This window comes from Chelonoidis abingdonii, chromosome 7 (genome assembly GCF_003597395.2).
Source record: "Chelonoidis abingdonii isolate Lonesome George chromosome 7, CheloAbing_2.0, whole genome shotgun sequence".
In the NCBI taxonomy this organism is placed as follows: domain Eukaryota; kingdom Metazoa; phylum Chordata; order Testudines; family Testudinidae; genus Chelonoidis; species Chelonoidis abingdonii.
Genome location: NC_133775.1, coordinates 25,944,286 through 25,964,669, shown reverse-complemented (window position 1 = coordinate 25,964,669; position 20,384 = coordinate 25,944,286). Strand labels below are relative to the sequence as shown.

The 20,384-nt window shown below is 41.8% G+C and overlaps 2 protein-coding genes across 9 annotated transcripts in view; both read right to left on the bottom strand.

The window, feature by feature from the left end:
* The window catches only part of NEXN (nexilin F-actin binding protein), a 48,369-nt gene extending 46,304 nt beyond the window's left edge, over positions 1-2,065 (bottom strand). Inside the window, exon 1 of the mRNA XM_032802499.2 lies at positions 1,955-2,065. The gene's annotated coding sequence lies outside the window, so the exon portion shown is untranslated. The remainder of the gene's footprint in view (positions 1-1,954) is intronic.
* A 5,312-nt stretch (positions 2,066-7,377) lies between these two features.
* Positions 7,378-20,384, bottom strand: part of MIGA1 (mitoguardin 1) — a 74,954-nt gene continuing 61,947 nt past the window's right edge. For 6 of the 8 annotated variants that reach the window (XM_032802512.2, XM_032802506.2, XM_032802510.2 and 3 more), the window contains 6 exons: positions 19,870-19,983; positions 19,542-19,640; positions 19,053-19,187; positions 17,510-17,563; positions 11,163-11,279; positions 7,378-9,735 (listed from right to left, as the gene is read on the bottom strand). In XM_032802512.2, the coding sequence (XP_032658403.1) occupies positions 9,517-9,735; positions 11,163-11,279; positions 17,510-17,563; positions 19,053-19,187; positions 19,542-19,640; positions 19,870-19,983 (738 nt within the window). In that variant the 3' untranslated portion in view covers positions 7,378-9,516. The remainder of the gene's footprint in view (positions 9,736-11,162; positions 11,280-17,509; positions 17,564-19,052; positions 19,188-19,541; positions 19,641-19,869; positions 19,984-20,384) is intronic. The other 2 variants (XM_032802514.2, XM_075067735.1) reach the window with 2 other exon arrangements.

The window sequence follows — 20,384 nt, the reverse complement described above, 5'->3', positions numbered from 1 at the left end:
AATTTATTTTGTCATTCTTATTGAACTCAAACTACTGAGAGATAGACATAAGAAATGGCTTGCGCACACACAGCTCTATTAAAGAGAGAGTATTTTTAAAAACTCAATCAAAATAACAATTTTAGCAAAAAGGTTAGCTGCCCAAATTACTGACTCCATTCATATTTCTTTCCCGGGCTCCTTTTGTACAGACAAACATCATAAAACTGAAAATTTTGAAACACTATTGAATTAATACTAATACAGCTCATTACAGCATTTGAGACCCGTAATCATTTTACATTAAAAGTTGCTATAAATGCCCCACCACTTCACACTGGCCTAGATCACAGTTTTATTAAACAGGCATATTGCATTTAACAAAAAACATTAAAAGGACTTGTCAGTTTTTTCTACAGGCTAATAAGTTACACTATCTGCTGATTTCAATTGGGTCACAGTTTAAGGAGTAAAGACCATTTTGGTCTATCTGTCTCACTCATCACTGCTTCCAGGTAGGCCCTCTTGATTCTTCATTTGTATGTCATAAGTTATTTTGCTATTAAACACAAAGCCCTTCTTCATGGACCAACTATTTCCCCACATTCATTATTTATTGTTTTTTTAAAAGAATTAGTTAAATAACATAGATAGTAATTATTTCTGTGCGTAAAGCATAGAGAAGGGGACATGTGGCTAAAACAGTGCTTTATTGGAGCACAGTAGCAAAGCATTTTTTTGCTATGACTATAATAATGTTATCCAAAGGTGCCTTTTATAAAATTTAGTGAAAGTGAAGCAAGCATCAGTGACCACAATTATAAAAATAAGCAAATGAGTGCAGTGCTGGTTTGCTGAGTTAGATTTAGGGATATAGGCTGATGACAGCTCTTCTACCCCCTCACCCAGGGACTCTGTCACCACTAACCCTGGCACTATTTTTAGCTCAGCATCTTATTTCCAGTAGACATCTCCCTAGTCTCCAATCAGTTCTACACCTGCAAGTGTTAAGAGGTTTCCTTTTCACTATAGCCTGACATCTGGGAGTCGGAAACCCCCGCCCCCCCAAAACACAGGTTAACCCAAGTCATTTAACAGGAATAGGTTAAATTCCTGAAAGGGCAGGGTCCCCACACACTGCTGTGGATGAGGAGACATGGGCCAGTGCATAAGACTTGCTTCATTTCTCCCCCTCAGATCAGGCGCCGCTCATTTGTATAGTAACAGTCCAGTCACAGCGACTGTTCAGGCCTGCACTGTTCTAGCTGGCGTCCCCCAACGCTGAGCTAGTGTCTGACACAGCTCTCCTGCTGTCTAGCCCTGTGTGCGTGCTGCTGGGCAGCTGAAACGGCTTCAAAGCCTGAGAGGGGAAAGTTGGGGGGCTGCCCCAGCGGGATGACAAAACTCAGCGGTGTCCCTCTGAATCACAACGAAACAGGCATCGCATTTACTCGTTTCCCTGTCACTGCAGGGGGCCTGCGGTTGCAAGGACCTGGTCTCCCCCGGGGCAGGGGTGTAATACTTGGGTCGCGTTTCAGGTGTTGCGTTTAGGGTGCGGGTGCTGGAGGTGGCCTGTGATACGCAGGAGTCAGGCTGGACGACGGGGTGCCGCCTTCTGGCCTTAATATCTCATCATATCTGACGCTCTGCCAGGGATTGCGGACGGCGCAGCCAAGGGTGCGCCGGGGGAGCCCCGGGAGAGGGGAAAGGGGAGCCCTAGCTGGGGCTCACGGCGGAGGGGAGGCGGGCTGGGGGAAGCGGAGCCAGGCCCCGCGGCAGAGAGGAGAAGGGGGAGCCGCAGCACAGGACAGAGGCGCAGGGAGGCGAGGAGTCGGTCTGGGCATTGTTTGGGTGGGGAAAACCCTGCGCCGTGCGCCCCGGACTAGGAGAACAGCGCCCTGGCTGCGCGGAGCGGGAGCCGCGCCGATCCGCTGAAGTTTTCTGGAGGAGTTTTACGCCCCGCAGAGCGTCTTACCTGGGGGTCCTGCCCGCGGCTCCGGCTCACGCTAATCCCGAGGGCGGGCGGGCTGGCTGGAGAGCGGCGGCGGCGGCGCGGCTGTGGCTGCTGTGAGCGCCCCTTGGCTGCCGCCGCTGCCTCCGGCTCTGCAAGTTTCCATAAAAGTCCTGGTGCGCAGCCCGCGCCCGCATTCCAGGCGCGCCCGGCCCGGCCCGGCTGCAGCTGTCCCGACGCTGCCGCCGCTGCCCCCTCCCCTCCCCTCCGGCACAGACAGACTCAGCGCGCCTGGGGCAGAGCCAAGCCCCCGGCCGCGCCGCATGGGGCCAGCCCGCCTAGCCACGGCGGCGGTTATTTCGGGATGGAAGCGCCACCGGCTATAAATAACCCGGGGCTCCCGGGAGCAAAGCGTTCCCGTGGCGGCTCCCCCAGGGTCGGCCTCCCAGACACGGTTACTTGAAGTGGGGCGGGGGCGGGGGCGGGGGCAGGTGACCCAAGGAAGCCTGGCAGGTGAGACAAGCACGGGGCCTGTGCAGCGAAACAGACCGTGCTGTGGCCAAGTGGCACCTGCCATGCTGGGCAGAGGTGAGGCCGTGGCAGGTAGCTACCAATACCTGAGACGCCCTGGGTAAGGTACCTATTACCCTAGTGTCGTCTAAGCAAGCAGAAAATACTCACCCCCAGCAAGCCTTTCAAGGGGCCTCTTCCCACACACAGTTGTGCACCACAGACTGCGGAGATCACTCACGGGGGTATGCTTTGTGAGCAACTGGGCTCTGGGCCTCAGGCCCTAAAGCCATGGGACATGTTATAGCACTGAGCCCATGAAAGCAGACAGCTAATAATAGTATGTGATAGTTAACTGTGGGGAAGTGGGGAAGAGTCCAGCCCGTGCCAGCTCTGTGGAATTAAGTTAGCTTCCTAATGAAGAATATATAAATTATTCCAAAACAGCCATTTAGGGAACAGATGGTGCCTAGCTTCCTTGCCCTGGAAATTAAGAATGTTTCTGTGCTACATGCACAAATATAACTTTAAAACTTGAATATGAGTTATCTGTTGTACTGTGCTTAGTACAGTGGATTTGACTTGGTTGCATACACCTTAGAATAATAAATGATAGTGCAGCTGGCAGTTTGAACATCAGACTGGAAACAAGGCATAGTTTGTTTTTTTTTAACACTGAAAGTAATTAACTGTTGGAATAATTTACCAAGGGTTGTGGAGGAGTCTCCACCACTGAATTTTAAATGAAGAGCAGATGTTTTTCTAGAAGATCTGCTCTAGGAATTATTTTGGGGAAGGTCTAGAGCTTGTGCAATATAAGAGGTCAGACTAAATGATCGCAAGGGTCCCCTCTGGCCTTGTACTCTCTGGAGATTTAAAAATAAATAAATAAAAGTGAGCAGGAGAGGGGGAGTGGAACAAATTCCTCATCCTTTCCTCACTCAAGTGGCTGAACCACTTATCTCTGAACCAATGTCTGAGTTAAAATGAAGATGAGATGATTTAACTTGACTTCTTTTTAGATAGCTATGAACAATATGAAAGAGAGGGTTAAAGTAAAATGTCCTGTGAGCTTGTGTTACAGGGTACTCTGTGTGTCTACAAGAATTAGACAGGAAAGTACCATCTATTTAGGTTGTTAAAATGATGCTTTTTGCCCCACAAAACTATTTATAATATACCCATCACTGTGAAATTTGAGAACTTTAAAAACACATCAGTGCATCTAAAAAACATTAATCATCTTTGCTCCTCCTTTCTACTGACAAGTATGATGACTTAGAGCAGTAGGGGTGTCAAACTAATTGAGAGGAGATCACTGGATTCCATATCAATTTATGGTCCTGGATATAAATTCGTAACTTCATATACTACTCAATCTAGACACTAATTTCAGGGGAGGTTTATATAAGGGAAAATATAGTTTATATAGTAACTACACTTTTATTTATAACTTATTCATGCGCTATTATTCAGTGAGAAAACCCACTTTCCTTTAGACCACCTGTTTCTGCTCTCTTTCTTTGCATGCATTCTCTATTCTGTCCTTCAGCTTTCGTTCCTTGCAGCAACTTGCAATTCTCAGCCCTTGAAGGCTTCACTTAGATATCCCCTTTCCCATTAGCTGTTAAGAGTTGACACCAATAAAATTAACAGAGGACAGGAACATTCACACCTCAGTCACTGCTTCAGACTCTCACAGACACGGGTGTTGACTTACACTCTGTAGTAGTGCACCCTCACCTCCTAAGTGCCATCTCATTTTTGACTGAAGTGGCCTTGTCTCTAATGTTCCCCTACTGAACTCTTCCTTTGACCTGCAGTGGTCTCTCCCAGCCTGCTTCATCCCCCAAATCCCCTCTTGATGTTCAGTTGTTTGGCTCTCCAGCCATGTCACATAAAAGTCTAAACCTCTTCCAGGCTATCACAAACAAATCAAATAAAAATCAAAAGAAGTCTTCAAACTAATATCCTTCCACTCCTCTGAAGCTTCACTGTAGTTCCCGTATTGACTTTACCTCAGGGCTTCCGCTGCAGGAACCTAACCTGCTCCTATGTTCTTCCTCCATTGTTTCCTAGCTATTAAACCCTTTCCCAGGGCTTCTCTCTGCTAGAGAGACCTGTCTCCTCTGCAGGTACTCTCCAACCAAGCTTCCTCTTGCCTCCTGGCCAAAGGAAGCAGACCTATTAATTACCCCCCAGGTGCAAAGCATGACTAATTGGGGTTCTTTTTCTCTTGCCTTGCAGCTGGTGGGGGTTAAGCCCCATCAGACACTCCAAGGTCTATGAAGGTCTGTCATGCCACTTACATTCATGACATGGTCTAGATCCTACCTCCAGGCTATGTTTGTCATTCTAGGTCTAGATCTTTTCTTCACCTATGTTTTGGTTGATAGAAAAAGGAGTAATAACTTTTAAACTACAGGACTACATGACACCAATTTTCTGTTAGGCTTTTGCTAGATCATCAGTTTACCATGCTGAAAATCATGCATGGGGATTGTTTAATGTGTAGAATTACACAAAAAAGGGCCATACTATCAGTTTAAATTAATGCACCTAAATGAAACATATTCTAATAGTTTCTGCTTCCCTGCTTTTTCTTTTAAATATGTAAATTTAAAAGAGTTTGAGAAGAAAACCCCCATACTTACAAGTTTAATTGATGCCAAAGCTGACTGCAAATAAAATATTAGTATATTAAAGTATACACACGTTACGGGAAAACCTAATTAAAATGCAGACATATGTAAGGAAGTATTGGAGTAGATATGCATCAGGCTGGTCCAACTACATATAATGAATGAGCATTAGAGCAAATATATCGTAATTTTTTGCTTTATATATGGAAATTCATTGTATAACTCAAAATGAGAATTATTTTTCTTCTAAAGTGTTTTCATTGAATTGTTATATTTGATATAACCATTTCATTTAGGCAGCAGACAGTTCACCAGTATGCTTACCATTAGCCAACTTGAGTTGATAAATGCTTAGTCTGTAAAAACTAACGACTACATAAGTGAAGGAGAATAATCATTAACATATTAGAAGTGAGATTTCAACTAAATCACAGCTAATATAAATATCATAATTCTTGTACCATTTAATGTTTCTGACTGAGTTTAGCAGTACCATATGGCTTTTGCATGTAACTTGCTCCAACTAGCATTGAAAGTTGCATTCAAAAGTAGCATGTTTGAATAAATAAATTCAGTTCTGACATTTCATTATGAAACACTACATATAAATTACTGTAGTGCAGTAGGAGACATACCATAAATGCTGAAGTGTAACTTTGCCATTCCTGCTTCCCAGGATAGCAGGCACAGGTAGAAAGCACTTCAGATATATGTGGCTGGTTAGCAACCGATCATCTTTATGTACTTTCTTCTAGGCAGCTATGCAAAGGATTTAATTTCTGTGATAGAAGCAGCCAACTGTAGGATGAACTAGAAAGAAAAAAATTACAGTCCAGAATAACTGCATCCATGAACCCTGACTCCTTCTCTCCAAATTTGTATCCATTTTCATCAGCACAGTTTATTGGAAGTTCACATGGTAAGTACTACTTGCTACATACTATCTGAAGCATACAGTGGTTACCATCTTGCTGAAAAACAAGATGGTAACTACATCAGAACAGGAAACACGTGAACCCGATTTAGAGCCTAATCCTAATTCTGCGGGATGTTGATTGCCACCAGCTTCTACAGGTTTAAAAGGATTAAAAATTAATATATTTAATTTTTATTTATGTTCTATATCAGTGGTTCTCACACTGTCGGTCAGGACCCCAAAGTGGGTCATGACCCCTTTTTAATGGGGTTGCCAGGGCTGGCATTAAGACTTTGCGAGTCCCAAGGCCAAAGCCCTGCCACCCAGGGCCAAAGCTGAAGTCTGAGAGCTTCAGCTCTGGGTGCTGGGGCTCAGGTTACGGGCCCCCTGCCTGGGGAGGTGGGGGGAGGGAGAATCAGGTTTTGGCTTTGCCTCCTCCCCACCCCCACAGAGTTCAGGCTTCATTACCCCATCCTGGGGTCATGTAGTAATTTTTGTTGACAGAAGGGGGTCATGGAGCAATGAAGCTTGAGAACCCCTGTTCTACACCACTTTAGATTTAAAAATAATTGAGAGAGACAAGGTGGGTGCAGTAATATCTTTTATTGGACAAACTTCTGCTGGTTAAAGAGACAAGCTCTTGAGCACCACAGAGCTCTTCAGGTCTTCTTCAGCTCTCTGGTGCTCAAAAGCTTGTCTCATCTCACCCATATTGTTTCTCTCACATCCTGGGGCCATCATGGCTACAACACTGCATATTAACAATAATTGTTTAATTAATTTGTCTGTATTTTGCATTTTTTAAAATACAAACTGCAGTTCTCATAAAATAGACTATTCAGTTTCCAGTCAATTCTACATTTATATTATGCACAAGCACAATGGGTTGCACCTACCAATAGAAGCACATTTGTTAGTAGGGTGGGAAAAACTGGGTCCACTACAATTTAAAAGACAGACAGACATTTCTATTGAACTTTGGTTTTGTAAAAACTAATTTCCACATCCTCATGAGTAGTGTTAGGTGGCAGTGTTCTAAACATCTTACGCAGAATGGAGGGAGGAAAATGGACAGGGCTTCCTTTGACATCATCCCAGCTGGTGAGGTTGCTGGGTAGAGCATGCTGTTTCCTTAATACTTCCATTCCCAGTTTTATTCTTAAATAAATATCTCATTACTCAGTATAATTCACTTTTATATATCACAATAAATTGTTAAAATGTGAATTTCTTGAACTGTGTGCCTAGGGAAATGAGCATCTTTCTTTTGAATTAAACAGGAAAGGTGAAAGATTCCACACACTATCTGAAAATAGTCTTTGGAAAAAATACATATAGTGAGATGCCAGGTTATGTGCCTTGAAACAAGACAGATCAGCAACAGTTTTTGGTATCTGTATTACATATACATATCAAATATAATTCTGGTTTTAACAATATTTCAGTTGACATTTCATACAGATTCACAAGTAATAACACCACCCTTCTTATATTCAGAATTTTTATCTTTATCCAGGATTTTACCCATGATTTTTTGGGATTGGTTTTTGCAATAGAAGCAGAAATATATTTAATGAAATACAATTCCAGTTTGTTTACATATTCCAAACGAGAAACTTTTAGCTACAAAGCTACAGAGTTATTTGTAATTATCCCATATTAAGTTTATTATATATGCAACAGTTTCTCTCAATGTTGTGGCTGTTTTATGTCACACTGCTGGTGCAAAAGCAGTTCAAAAGCAGCCTGAAAGCCAGTGAGGCCAGCCATGGAAAGATCACTTCAGTTTGATACACAGAATCCTGCACCATCTTTACTCCTGACCACTAGTGTAGGGAACGTGGCCAGGGAAAAGGGACTTGGCTACAAGCTCTCTGCACCCTGGTGATCCCCAGCTACTGTACTGGACCATATTGCAGTTGGCAGCCAGCACAAGTTACAGTAATCTGAAAGCTGCTCTAATATATGCTACGAGACCAAGAGAGCACAAAGCACATTTTGGCCACATCTAAGGATCCGGGCCAGAAAGTGCAGAGTAAAGAGAGTAGCTACTAAACCACTTACAATCTAGCATATGGTGACAATAGTGCTTGTAGTCTGCATTAGCAACTACTGTCAAGAAGTCACAAATGCAGGTGCCAGCACATTAAGATGCTACAGGTTATTCCATATTTTTTTTTATATAAAAATAAAATGTTTTAATCTGTTTTCCTTTAAAAACTGAATTGTGGAAGAGCACATTAATAAAAATAAAAAAAACTTAGCTCTTTTTTATTTTTGGACTATAATGCAACATAAAACCTAACACTTTCAACTTTGGAGCCTTAAGTATCAGAATCTGGAACTCTGTAATCTAAAATGTTATTTTAAAAGCTAAAAATTTATTCTGTGTATCACTCAGATGCTGAAATATTCTATTCTTATAAAGTACCATAAAAAGGGTCTTTGAGAATTCTCTCAAAGGGATACCCACGAAAAAGTTTTTCCTTAAACTTTTCATTCTTAATTCAAGACAAGACTACACAAAAGATACCCTGAACTGAGCACCAATGTGAACAGATACACACACTTCCCAAAACTCATATATAAAGTCCTCTCCCAAACCAAAGGTTGGCTTTTTGAAAGAAAAGACTGAGACTGATTTAATTGAGAAAAAACATGTCTTTAAGTTTTATCATACAGCCTTATTTTAAAATATAGTTAAAATGTTACATTTGAACCAAGAATGATACTAGTTTATTCATAACTGCATTGTTTTAAAAACCTAGAAAAATGAGTTTTAAACCAATTAATTAACCTGAAAAAACTGTCATTACTTTTAGAATATACCAAATAGTGATCTCACACTAGTGATTTCAAATGTCAACCTTAGTGATGATGTATTTACATATTTTAAGCCAACATCAATTAGCATTGAGTTTTTCATGTTATTTTCACCTGCCCAAATGGTGACTTCATTTACTCTATTATGTTTCAATACAAAATGACTGCTTACATACACAAACACAATTTTAGGGCGTAGTTAAATATTTTGTAAACGTTTTTTTTTCTTTTTTTTTTTGAGGGTGTATCACATAATAAGTTGAAAGATGTGTATATCTTGGCTGAAACACTTCCTAGACATAAAGCACATTGCAGAGTTTGTACTGAACATTTCATATAATAACACTTAAAGACAAATATCTAATAACTCCATATACCACATATCACATAATATCTGTGGCAAATGTACAATATTTTATAAATAAACTTTACCCAAATATTGCAGAAAAAAAACTTTGGGGTACATTATATATAAATACAGAGACAGCTGAGTTGTGATTTTTAATTTAGGTATATATACTGTAATATGCTCACCAGTTCTTTTCCTAAATTTTTTTTTTTTTTTTTTTACTCTCCCTGAGTCCATTCCATATTTAGCAACACAGTTACATTTTCAGATGTTTGCTCAAAAATAGCAATGATAGCACTGGAGGGGGAAAAAAGGCAAGGTGCACTCAATTTAGTTTTTTTTAAGCTTATTGTAGTTTTTCTTCCAAAAGCCCATTGGCCATGATGTGTCCATGACCATTTATGCAATCACTGACATGTCTTAGTGAATCGGCTCCAAGGTAGGCCATTAAAAGTTCAGTGCGACGCATTAGCAATTGCATAAGATCTTCAGCTAAATTTTCCATAGTTGAATATCGCACCTTTTCAAAGTCAAAAATGTCTTTGAGGAAGTAAAGAACTTGATCCTAGTGGATAAAAAAGAAAAACCTGTATTTACTTATAGAAATGTATAGAGATTTGTTAAATATTACTTATACAGTGTTATATATTTTTCCTCATTTATACGTAATCTTTCTGAAGCACACACAAAAATATGCACACAGATTTACTGGGCAATTTCTTACTGTGTCTAACTACCAACATTCATTTACTAACTCTGACTATTTGAAAAAAAAAACATTAAAAATAGACACTGTCAGGTAGGTTTATGCTCCAAAACCAACCTAATATGAATAGAAATGTTAATGATTAATATTTTTCTTAAGAAGTTGCACTGAGCTGAAGTGTTGGAAATAAAAACCAAGAAAACTTCAAGCACTTTGCTAGTGCATGGAAGAACAAGAAAGGGAACAGACTATAAATAAGTAAAATTGACCCATCTAGTTTCACTGTTCACACACAATGAAATGCAAAAATTAGACCAACGCCATAAATAGTGAATTGCAAATTATAGCCCTAATGTTGCAAACACTTATGTATACTAGTAGTGTCATGACTTCAGCTGGATTACTCACGTACAAAGTGTTACACAGACTCATAAGTGTTTTCAAGACTGGAGAGCCTATGTTCTGAAAATTCTTACTGTGTTAATAACTTATAACAGGGGTGGGGAACCTCCGGCTTGCTTTTTAATTTAATCCGGCCCACAGCAAGTCGCCACGCTGCGGGGTGGAAGGCCCAAACCTCGGCACCCCTCCACACTCCTTGAGGGGCTGTGTGTGGCCCGCGACTGAGCCTGTACCCCTACCCGCATCCCAACCCACTGCCCCAGTTTCAAAACCGCCCCAAAAATACCCTAACTCTCTCCCAGAACCTGCACCCCCACTCACACCTCAACACCCTGCCCCAGGTCGGAACCCCCTCCTGCACCTTAATGCCCTCCCAGACCCCACGCCAACCTCTCGCCCCGGCCCTGAGCCTCCTCATGCACCCCCAGCAAGAATCCTCACCTCCTCCCACACCCCAACCTGGACCCTGCTCCTGCACCCTGAACCTCTCATTTCTGGCCCCATCCCAGAGCCTAGGGGAAGCCCTGAGCCTCTGCACCTTCCTCCCTGTCCCACAGGGCTGCATGTGGCCCATGACTAATTTTCTCTGGGGTCAATGGCCCCTGATAGAAAAAAGGTTCCCCACCCCTGATTTACAGTATAATTAGCAACATGGGTAGGGATTGTTTTTCTAGTATGGGGCAAATTAATCCCTGTTATTTGTGGTACTGGGCTACATTAATCTCTGGTATAACAACTGAAAATAATCAGGATGAATATTGACTAGCGAAGATTTTTTTATATAAATTGTTTTTATCGTAATGATGTCCCTTTAAGTAAGATCCTCCTATCTGATAGGTGCTTTTTTATGTTAGATAATTTATCATTACAAAAAGGATCCATACCTTAAAGCAGCAGCATAATTCATAAAGAGAGTTTCTAGGTCCCAAAAAGCCCCATGCCAAAACAGGACTGACATGCTCACAAATGGCATAGAAGTGTGCAAAAAACCCATCAGGTACCTGGTGATGTAAGAAGTAGAGAAAGAAGTTATTTTTCTCAGTATAAATCCCTATTATATCAAATTAAGGCATTACAGACACTCCCTGACTTACGCAAGTGTTTCGTTCCGGAATGCCTTGTGTAATTTGAATTTTGTGTAAGTTGGAAACGTGTACCCGACAATTACGCAAAAAAAAAAAAAGAGAGAAAGAAAAAAAAAACCTATTTCTAGCTTACGGAACTTTTTCTGTAAGTCAGTCAGTCTCTGGTAACTAGCCAAACTAATCATTTAAATTACATTGTATATCCAGTAAGTGGAAGGATTGTTAAAAGTTTTCAACTTCGGCAGTATTTTAGAATATAAACATTTTGAAGGAATCTTGATGCAATACTGATATTCATACATTAATAATTTAAGGCTAGATGAGACCATCAAATCTAGTCCAGTGGTTCTCAATTTATTTACCACTGTGGGCCAGATATGCAGCTCTCTATGTGTTATGTGGGCCGTATCAACTCAATGTATATATACTACCTGTATGACCCTGAGCATGTCACATGGGCCATAGCTGTGTGCTCATTGTGTGGCAAGTGGCCTGCAGATTGAGAACCACTGATCTAGTCTCATACTCTTATATAACACACATCACAGAATTTCATCTTGTCACATCAGGATTGTTTGATTAAATCATCTTTCTGAAAGGCATCCTGTCCACAGCTTCTTTCGCTAACTTGTTCCAATAGTTAATCATTCATTGATGAAGTTAGATCTTGTGTCTAATTTGAGTACGGCTGGCTTTATCTTTCTTGCTATGACTTTCTCCACTAGACCAAAGAGCCCTTTAGTACCTGGTATTTTATCCTTGGAAGGTACATACACATCATCATCAAATCATCTCTTGGTCTTTTTGATAAACTAAACAGAGGGTTCCCAGAGGCTTGAACACAGGACCCATGATGGCAGTCAGGGCAGTATTAAGGTCCCACAAGGGAATCGTCTCTTTCACAGACGGTTGGAGACAAATCACTCCCATTAGGCATCTCACCACCATGGAGTTTGAGAAAACTGATTTCTCTTTGATAGGTGGATGAAATGCCAAGATCGCTGCTAACCTTCAATGGACTGAGAGATAGACCAAAAGACTGAAGATGTAACAGGTACTCCACAATGTCCTGAATGTATGCCAGCATTGGCTGAATTCCCCAAGCAAGTAAACTGAAAATTATTTACACTTGGCCAAATAAGTCACACTAGTAGAAGGCTTCCTGTTATACACCTGTCCAACAACTTCCAAACTTCATTCCTCTGCTCATCTAGCCTTGCAAGCATCCATGCCATGAAATAGAGCGTTGAGTCCTGGATGCAAAACACGACTATAGTGTTGAGTCAGTAGGTCAGGATGAAGAGAGAGAGATATGAGAGTCTGAACCAATAGACTGCGTAGGTTAGAGAACCAACATTGCCTCAACCATGGTGCAGCAATGAGAATTCGTATGGCATGATCCCACTTCAGCTTGAGAATGACCTGTGGGATGATTAGCATCAGAAGGAAGGCATACATCACATTCAATCCCCAGTTAAGGTGGAAGGCATTGGTTAAGGAGTCTGGACTGAGACCCGATTGATGGCACTTCTTGCTGTCTCTCATTGCAAACAGATCAATAGCTGGAATACCCTATTCCATGAAGATGGACTTCAGCACAGTGGACTTTAGAGAGTATTTGTGAGTCTGGGAGAAATTCCAGCTGAGGTGATCTGCAAAGTGATTCTGGACTCCAAAGAGTCCTAGCAGACTCCAAAAGTGTTTCATTTATTTGGAGATCAACTTTCCCTGGAGCTGAGGGCTGAAGGTACCTGCAACTTATGTGTGTTCTCTTGTATGTACTCGGCCTGGATCCCAAGGTGTAAGATAATATGCCTGAGATGGTCCTAGAATGACCTGAAGTCCTCAAGCACTGATGAGGAAGATTTTGGTATTGCAGAGTCATCCAGAGAGGAAGAAGAGTAGTGCAGAGCCAATAGAAGCTGTTGTAGGGGGTAGGTTCCTGCATGAGAGGGTCAGTCTGGACCAGCTCAGGAAAAATGACCTGTAATAGAGGTAGCTCAGGAATAGAGACTGCAGCTGGAATTGGCAAGCTTGCCCTGGACTATATTGAAGAGTGGGGTCTTCTAGACTGGGGTACATCCCAATAATTCCAAGGAGGTAACTGGGAATAGAGGTAAGGCATTGGTGGCCAGTGGGTACTAGGCCAGGACCCCTATCCCTGCTGTAGGAATAGTGTCAATCCTGGTACCAATGATGATCTGAGGTGCTTCAAAAGGTGAAAGAGAAGAGGAAGACATCCCTGACCCAGATCTCAAAAAGCCCTGAGAGTCAGTTGGTGGGAATAGAGAAGCCTCCTTTGGTGGAGCAAACAAACCATCAGCTTTGTCTGACATCTAATATGAAGAACTCATCAGTGTTAAGGATGAATGAGTGATCAACACCATTGGTATCAGGAGAGGCATCAACCATTAGCCAGCACTGGAGCAAATGAGGGTGCCAAAACCTTTGTCAGCACCAAATCCAACAAAGGGGTCCATAGCACAGACATCATCGGTGTCAAAGAAAGTCTCTGCACTGATGATTTTTTTGGTACTGCAAAAGACATTGGCTGTGACTCTGCAGTCTGAGACCCAGACAGTGCATAATTCAGTACCAACAAGTGAGACAACTACATGACCTGAACAGACAATGGCAATGGTGCAGCAGAATATGACGATGTAGAAGCCATGGCAACTGACAGGGGAATCAGGAACGGAAAGGCAAAGCGAGTCAGATGTTGCCGAATATGCCAATGGCATGAAGACTATCAGTGCCAATGCTGCCATCACTGGTATCGAACTCAACAGAAGCCCCATGGCCAGAAACAGAGTCAACAGTACAGAGTCCAAATGATCTTGGCATGATACCGGGAAGTGGTTAGATGGGCCAGCTCCATCATGCGTACCACAGGACTCACAGTGCAAGTCAGCACTCCTCTTAAACAATGAAGAGAAATCCCTCCAAGTCCTGGAACAAACCTGATTGGTCTTATGGGACCTCTTCCTCAGAAGAACCAAGAAAGGAGAAAGATCTCTCTTCCTGCCAGAGGGAGCACCAGATCTTAGACCATTTCAAGTTGGCTCCAAAGGAGAGCACAGAGCCAGACAATCTGAATGGTTCCCATTGCCAAAACAGGCCTCCTGGTTTGCTCTAAGACTTCCGTTTCAGATGCAAGTCTCTCACCATCTAAGTGCTCTTCTTAAACGACTAGCATATAGAGCATGTTTCCTTTATGTGTCCCTCTCCATGAGTGTGAGGGGTCACTACCGGGGATAGTCAATGTTTAAATCCCAGTGAGGGCATCGCCCAGGGCAGCTATCTATCCTAACTACTGTAACTAAATCTAAAAGGTACTACTAAGCTATAATAACTAGCAATGAATTTTATACAATAAATTCCCAGAGAAACTGAGAAAAAAAACATGAGGTAAACCACCACACAGAATGCACCAACTGTAGCTACAGATGGTGAAAAGAACTTGAGGGGGGTTGGGGTGGTGCTGCCCTTAAATAGTCTGGTGAGGGGCTAGTGCCACCGAGCACAAGCGCCATCCCTATTGGCTCTACAAACATTTCCAGCTTTAGTGTGCTCGGGGTGTGCACACCTAAGGGGAATACAAGTCTGCAACCATTCAAAGAAGAACTATATTGATACAGAGATGTGATAACTAAAGATTCTTGTCACTTATTCAGACAGTATGATTTTTAAATGATCTTTTACAAAGAGTATCATTGCAACTGAAGGCAGCCTTCTGAAGAATGGATTTGTTAAGAATGGCCAACCTGATTTGCCTGAGATCAGAAGTCAGTGGCAGAGAAAGGACACTCAGGGTGCTAGCTGAGATTCAGGACAACTAGATTAAATTCTTTTCTCTGCCACAGACTTCCTGCATAATCTTGGGCAAGTCAGTTAGTCTCTATGGCTCAATTCCCCCTGTGTAAAATTTGGAGATAATGGTACCTCCATACCTCACAGGAATGCTGTGAGGATAAATACTTTGAATTCCTTAGCAGTTAGATCATGGGCAGGCAAACTTTTTGGACTGAGAGCTGCATTGGGTTTTGTAAATTGTTTGGAGGGCCGGTTAGGGGAGGGGGTCATGGCCCCTCCCCCTGGGACTCCTGCCCCATCCAACCTCCCCTGTTCCCTGACGGCCCCTCTGGGACCCCTGCCCCATCCACACACCCCTTCTCTCTGTCCCCTGACTGCCCCCGGAGCCCCACCCAACCCCTCCTCTCATTCCTGATGGCCCCCCTGGGACCCCACCCCATCAAACTACCTTCTCCCTGTCCCCTGACTGCCCCCGGAGCCCCACCCAACCCCTCCTCTCATTCCTGATGGCCCCCCTGGGACCCCGCCCCATCAAACCACCTTCTCCCTGTCCCCTGACTGCCCTGGAAATCCCTGTCCCCTGCTGCCCCATTCAACCCCACCTCCTTCCTGACTGCTTCCCAGGACCCCTGCCCCCATTCAACCCATTTCCCCCCCGACCATCATCCACACCCCTGATCACCACCCCAAACTCCCCTGTCCAACCCCCCTGCTCCCTGCTCCCTTACTGCGCTGCCTGGAGCACCAGTGGCTGGCTGTGCTGCCACCACACAGCACAGAGCACTGGGTCAGGCTGGGCTCTGTATCTGCGCTGCCCCAGGAGCTCACAGCCCCGCTGCCCAGAGCATTGCGCCGGCGGTGGAGCGAGCTGAGGCTGCAGGGAAGGGGGAGGGGCTGGGGACGAGCGTCCCAGGCCAGGAGCTTGGGGGCCAGGAAGGACGGTCCCGTAGGCCATAGTTTGTCCACCCCGATTAGATAATATGGTACTAGGGGCCATGTAAATACTTCTATTCAGACAGGACTAGAGCCAGATCTTGACTCCAAATTCTGTGCTCTATCCACTAAAACACTCTGCCTCCCTTGTAAGTGTCTTCAAGCCTCAGGGCATGTCTACACTACTAACTTAAGCAGACCTATGGTGGGTTAACTTATTGCCACTGCAATAATTACTGCAGTGGTGCATGTCCACACTACCCTGCTTCTGTCAGTCATGCGTCTTCTCACCAGAAGCCCTTCCACCAACTTAAGAAGAACACTGTAGGGGACTGAGAGCCCCCCCACCCCCAGCTCGAAGCTCTGCCAGGAGTCCAGGAGGCAAAACTGCTGCGAGTGGGGAGCTGGGCAGGGGCAGCCAGGCTTTTGGTGGGAACCTCAGGCAGCAGCCCAGCTCGAAGCTGGGAGCCTGGTGGGCAGCTGGACTCTAGTTGGAGCCCCCCGTCCCTGGGATGACAGGCCAGGAGCCGATGTAAGTAACACACAGTGTATACTGTGTCCCCCTAACTAAACTGATACAAGCGCTATGCCTCTCGTGCAGGTGGAGTTACGATGTCAGTATAGTAGGGCACTTACATTGGTGGGAGCAAGACTTTCTAGTGTGGACACTGACAAAGTTAGGTCGATGTAATCCCTCACATCACACACCCACAAATACACCCACCCACAAATACACCCACCCACCCCACAGCGTGCATGTGTCTGTCTCTCTCTCTCACACACACACACAAATACATAGTCTTTCACACTCACCTCTCAACACATAACTTGTATTACTGTTGTTGTTACTTCTTGATACTTCCTGCAATGAACATATATTCTATGCACATATATTTTATTCTTTCAAAGTGCTGTTATTTTAGTTTTTTGACTAGTCTATGCGTTACATAATTTTTATTTCTCTTATGTTTAAATTTAATTATTTGATAAGTGAGTTAAAATGCCTAACCTGTCGTGGTTGGAGTAATTATTCCTATGGTAACTTTAAAAAAAATTGTATCTAGGTTTTTTCTTTTTTACTTGTGGTGCACATCTGCACATTACCTTAATATTGGTGCACATAACAAAATTCATTCCACACATGGATGGAAAAGATTAGAGGGAACATTGCACGTGAGTTGTCATCTTATCTTCCATGAATCCACATTAATTGCATGGTAGACTTTACACATTACACATTTAAGTGTCTGCAGGATCAGACACTTTGTAATTTATTTCTTTGATAACATATAGCATGACTTCAAACTCCGAGTATTCTAAGAGTTGGTCACTCAAGTTTGGTCAGAATCTCTGAATTATAAAATTAAACAGGCTTCCAATTAGATCTCAAGACAATTTACCTTCATTTGCTGCCTTTTTTGCTTCAGTACTGACCAGCAGCTTGAAGCCACAGCCTAGATATAAGAAGAAATTATTTACGTAACTTTTACACAAGAAAACTGATTATTTAAAAAGCAGTAGACTATAGGATCTTGCATTTGATGACCAGTTATTTCCTTAATTTTAATGCTGTGATAGCATTAGTTCAAACATAAAAATGTCATCTGTTGTGAATAGCTCATTTTACTATCAGTTCATATTTCTTATGTTTAAATTAAAAAAATGAAATTGTGTATTCTTTCCCAGAAATTCTGTCCCATTTTGCATTGGTGCCAAATTGTACTTGCATTACTAAGTCTAACTTTTTTTTCACAATTTAACATTAGCAACACTTAAATTCAACCTCGCTGACACATAGTATGTTGTGTGCCAAAATGTGTATTCCAAAACCATAACGATCTCAGATTTTAAAAGGAAGCATATGAATACATAGTAATGGCCTTTTTCACTTTAAGAGAGAATACTTGAAATAGTTTTGCATACAGCTGTGGAGTTTTGTCCAAATAAGGATCTGAGAAATACAACATATTGATGGCAAATCTAGGCTCCCCTGCCCCCACAGCACATAACATTCTGATGGAATGTGATGCTACTCCCAAAACATAACTTTACCACATATGCCACAAAAGATATGTGCCTTATCTTTTTTTCTGTAGAAGAAATATTTCAATTGAAGGGCAAAAAATAAAAAAGGAAAACCAGCAGTTTATAGTTCTAAATAGATGCAATGACAGCAACATCTCTCACCTATGAACAACTGGCCACACCATAATCCCTTCCTTCAAACATGCATGGATAAGCTCAGTTATTATGAACATTTTCTAGCAAGCAAAACAGGCTGATACACCTATGAAAAAAACTGAAATACATTTCTGAAAATGTTATGAATGTTTGAGTCTTTGTATATTTTACAATGTCTGCTACTTTTCCATACCTGACCAGTACAATTCTAGGATATGAACTAATACATTTCCCCCATAAATCAGTATGTCTTATTTCAAATGTGACTAACATATACACTAGTCCTGCAAAATTCTACTCATCCAGGGCAAATAGTTATTTTTGCCAAGTTAGTACAACAGTTTTTTCCATTATAATCGTCATGGCAAAGGGCTGGCAAGTAAGTTTGCTAAATTTTAAATTAAGATTTTGCTAGGCTGACACAGCATAGGAGTTTTTGCCTAGGCGTATTTTAGGACTCAGCTATGGTTGGAAATGGAATTAACTTTGACATAGAGAGAAAGGTCTCCCCAGATCAGAGTTGAAGCTACCCATTGTGGTTACTTGCATTGTTCGTAGCCCATGGATAAAAAGGATGAGTTTAGTTGCTACAGGTGCTGGTATTTTAATCTTTAAAGAGTAAGACAGGTATCTATTCCCAATAGTATACTCATTTAAAAATTTTAGAAAGGAATGTTGAAACTAATGTAATTTCATTACGTCTCCTATTATTTGCAATAATCCATAAGAATCATAGTATAAGAAATTTTAAAAACCACTTACAGTTTCCTTAAAAGAGGAATTTAACCAGCGGTTGTTTACTACATTCTGTATAGATGTGGGTGGATTCTCTAAGTCTTCAAAGGAATCCATTAATATAAAGTCCAGAACAATGTCGTAAAAATTTAGATTTTTCACCTGCATTCAGTTAGAATAAAAATCAAAATAACTTAACTTCTCTTTCAATACTGGAACAGAGCATAAGCCAGTATTCATACTCTACATATTACAGGCAGATTTATCATCTTAAGTTACTTAAGTAACATTAAAAAGCATTTCACTAATGGAAAAAAACCTGACATTGCAACTCAGTGGTACAGAAGTTTAAAAAAAAAAAAAAAGTAGAAGCACATTTCTCTAAATTATCTAAAGTATAAAAAAGCAGCCGGGTTTCTGAAACTTATGAATTAATAAATATCAATTCCGAGAGAGGAAACAGGTTGTGTAATCAAGTTTAATTAGGAAAAAGGCATGACAGAAATCCAAACTTACCCCGCTGGCAGCAAGTTCCATTTCAGTATTATCCCAGTGGTCTGTTTGCTCTAAAAAATGTATCATTTCATCAAAGACCTCTTCAAATTTCTTTGGATTCTGTGAAATAAAGCCAGTTAAGTGTCATATTTTCTAGTAGGATTACTTGTTTTAGTTCTAAACTCTAAAAAGGCAAGTGTTTTAGGGTTGGTTTTTTTTTTGTTTTTTTTTGTTTTGTTTTTTTAATTATGCCCAGAGAATTATTATGGTTAACTCTAGGACCAGACAAATTAACTTTGATCTCCGGTTACAATGAATACACTAAAGTAACAACAAAAAAGTAATTTACCTTACGAGCTCTCACAATTAAAGCAGACAAAATTTTTCTTCCACTCTCAGCAAGAAATACTCTGTTAGCTGTCTCTGAAAGAATTACCTGGAAAAATTTCCAGGCAATACAGACCTATAAGTACACAATTTATTTATAAAGAGAATTGCACTAAATGAGGCTATTAGTTTCTTTAGTCAAAACAAACTAAGAGATGCTTGATATTAATACAGTATGCAAGTAAAATACTTCTAACCCATCCAGGAAGCAAAGGTTCCAAGGATACCCAAAAAGAAAGGTCTCCCATCCAGTGATGCACATCATTATCAAAGAGGCCATTCATTTTGTCTTAACATATTGGTCCTGATTCAGAAAGGTACTTAAGCATGTCCTTTAAATTGATGTATCAGAGAGGTAGCCGTGTTAATCTGGATCTGTAAAAAGCGACAAAGAGTCCTGTGGCACCTTGTAGACTAACAGACATATTGGATCATAAGCTTATGGTCCCATACGTCTGCTGGTCTTTAAATTAAAGA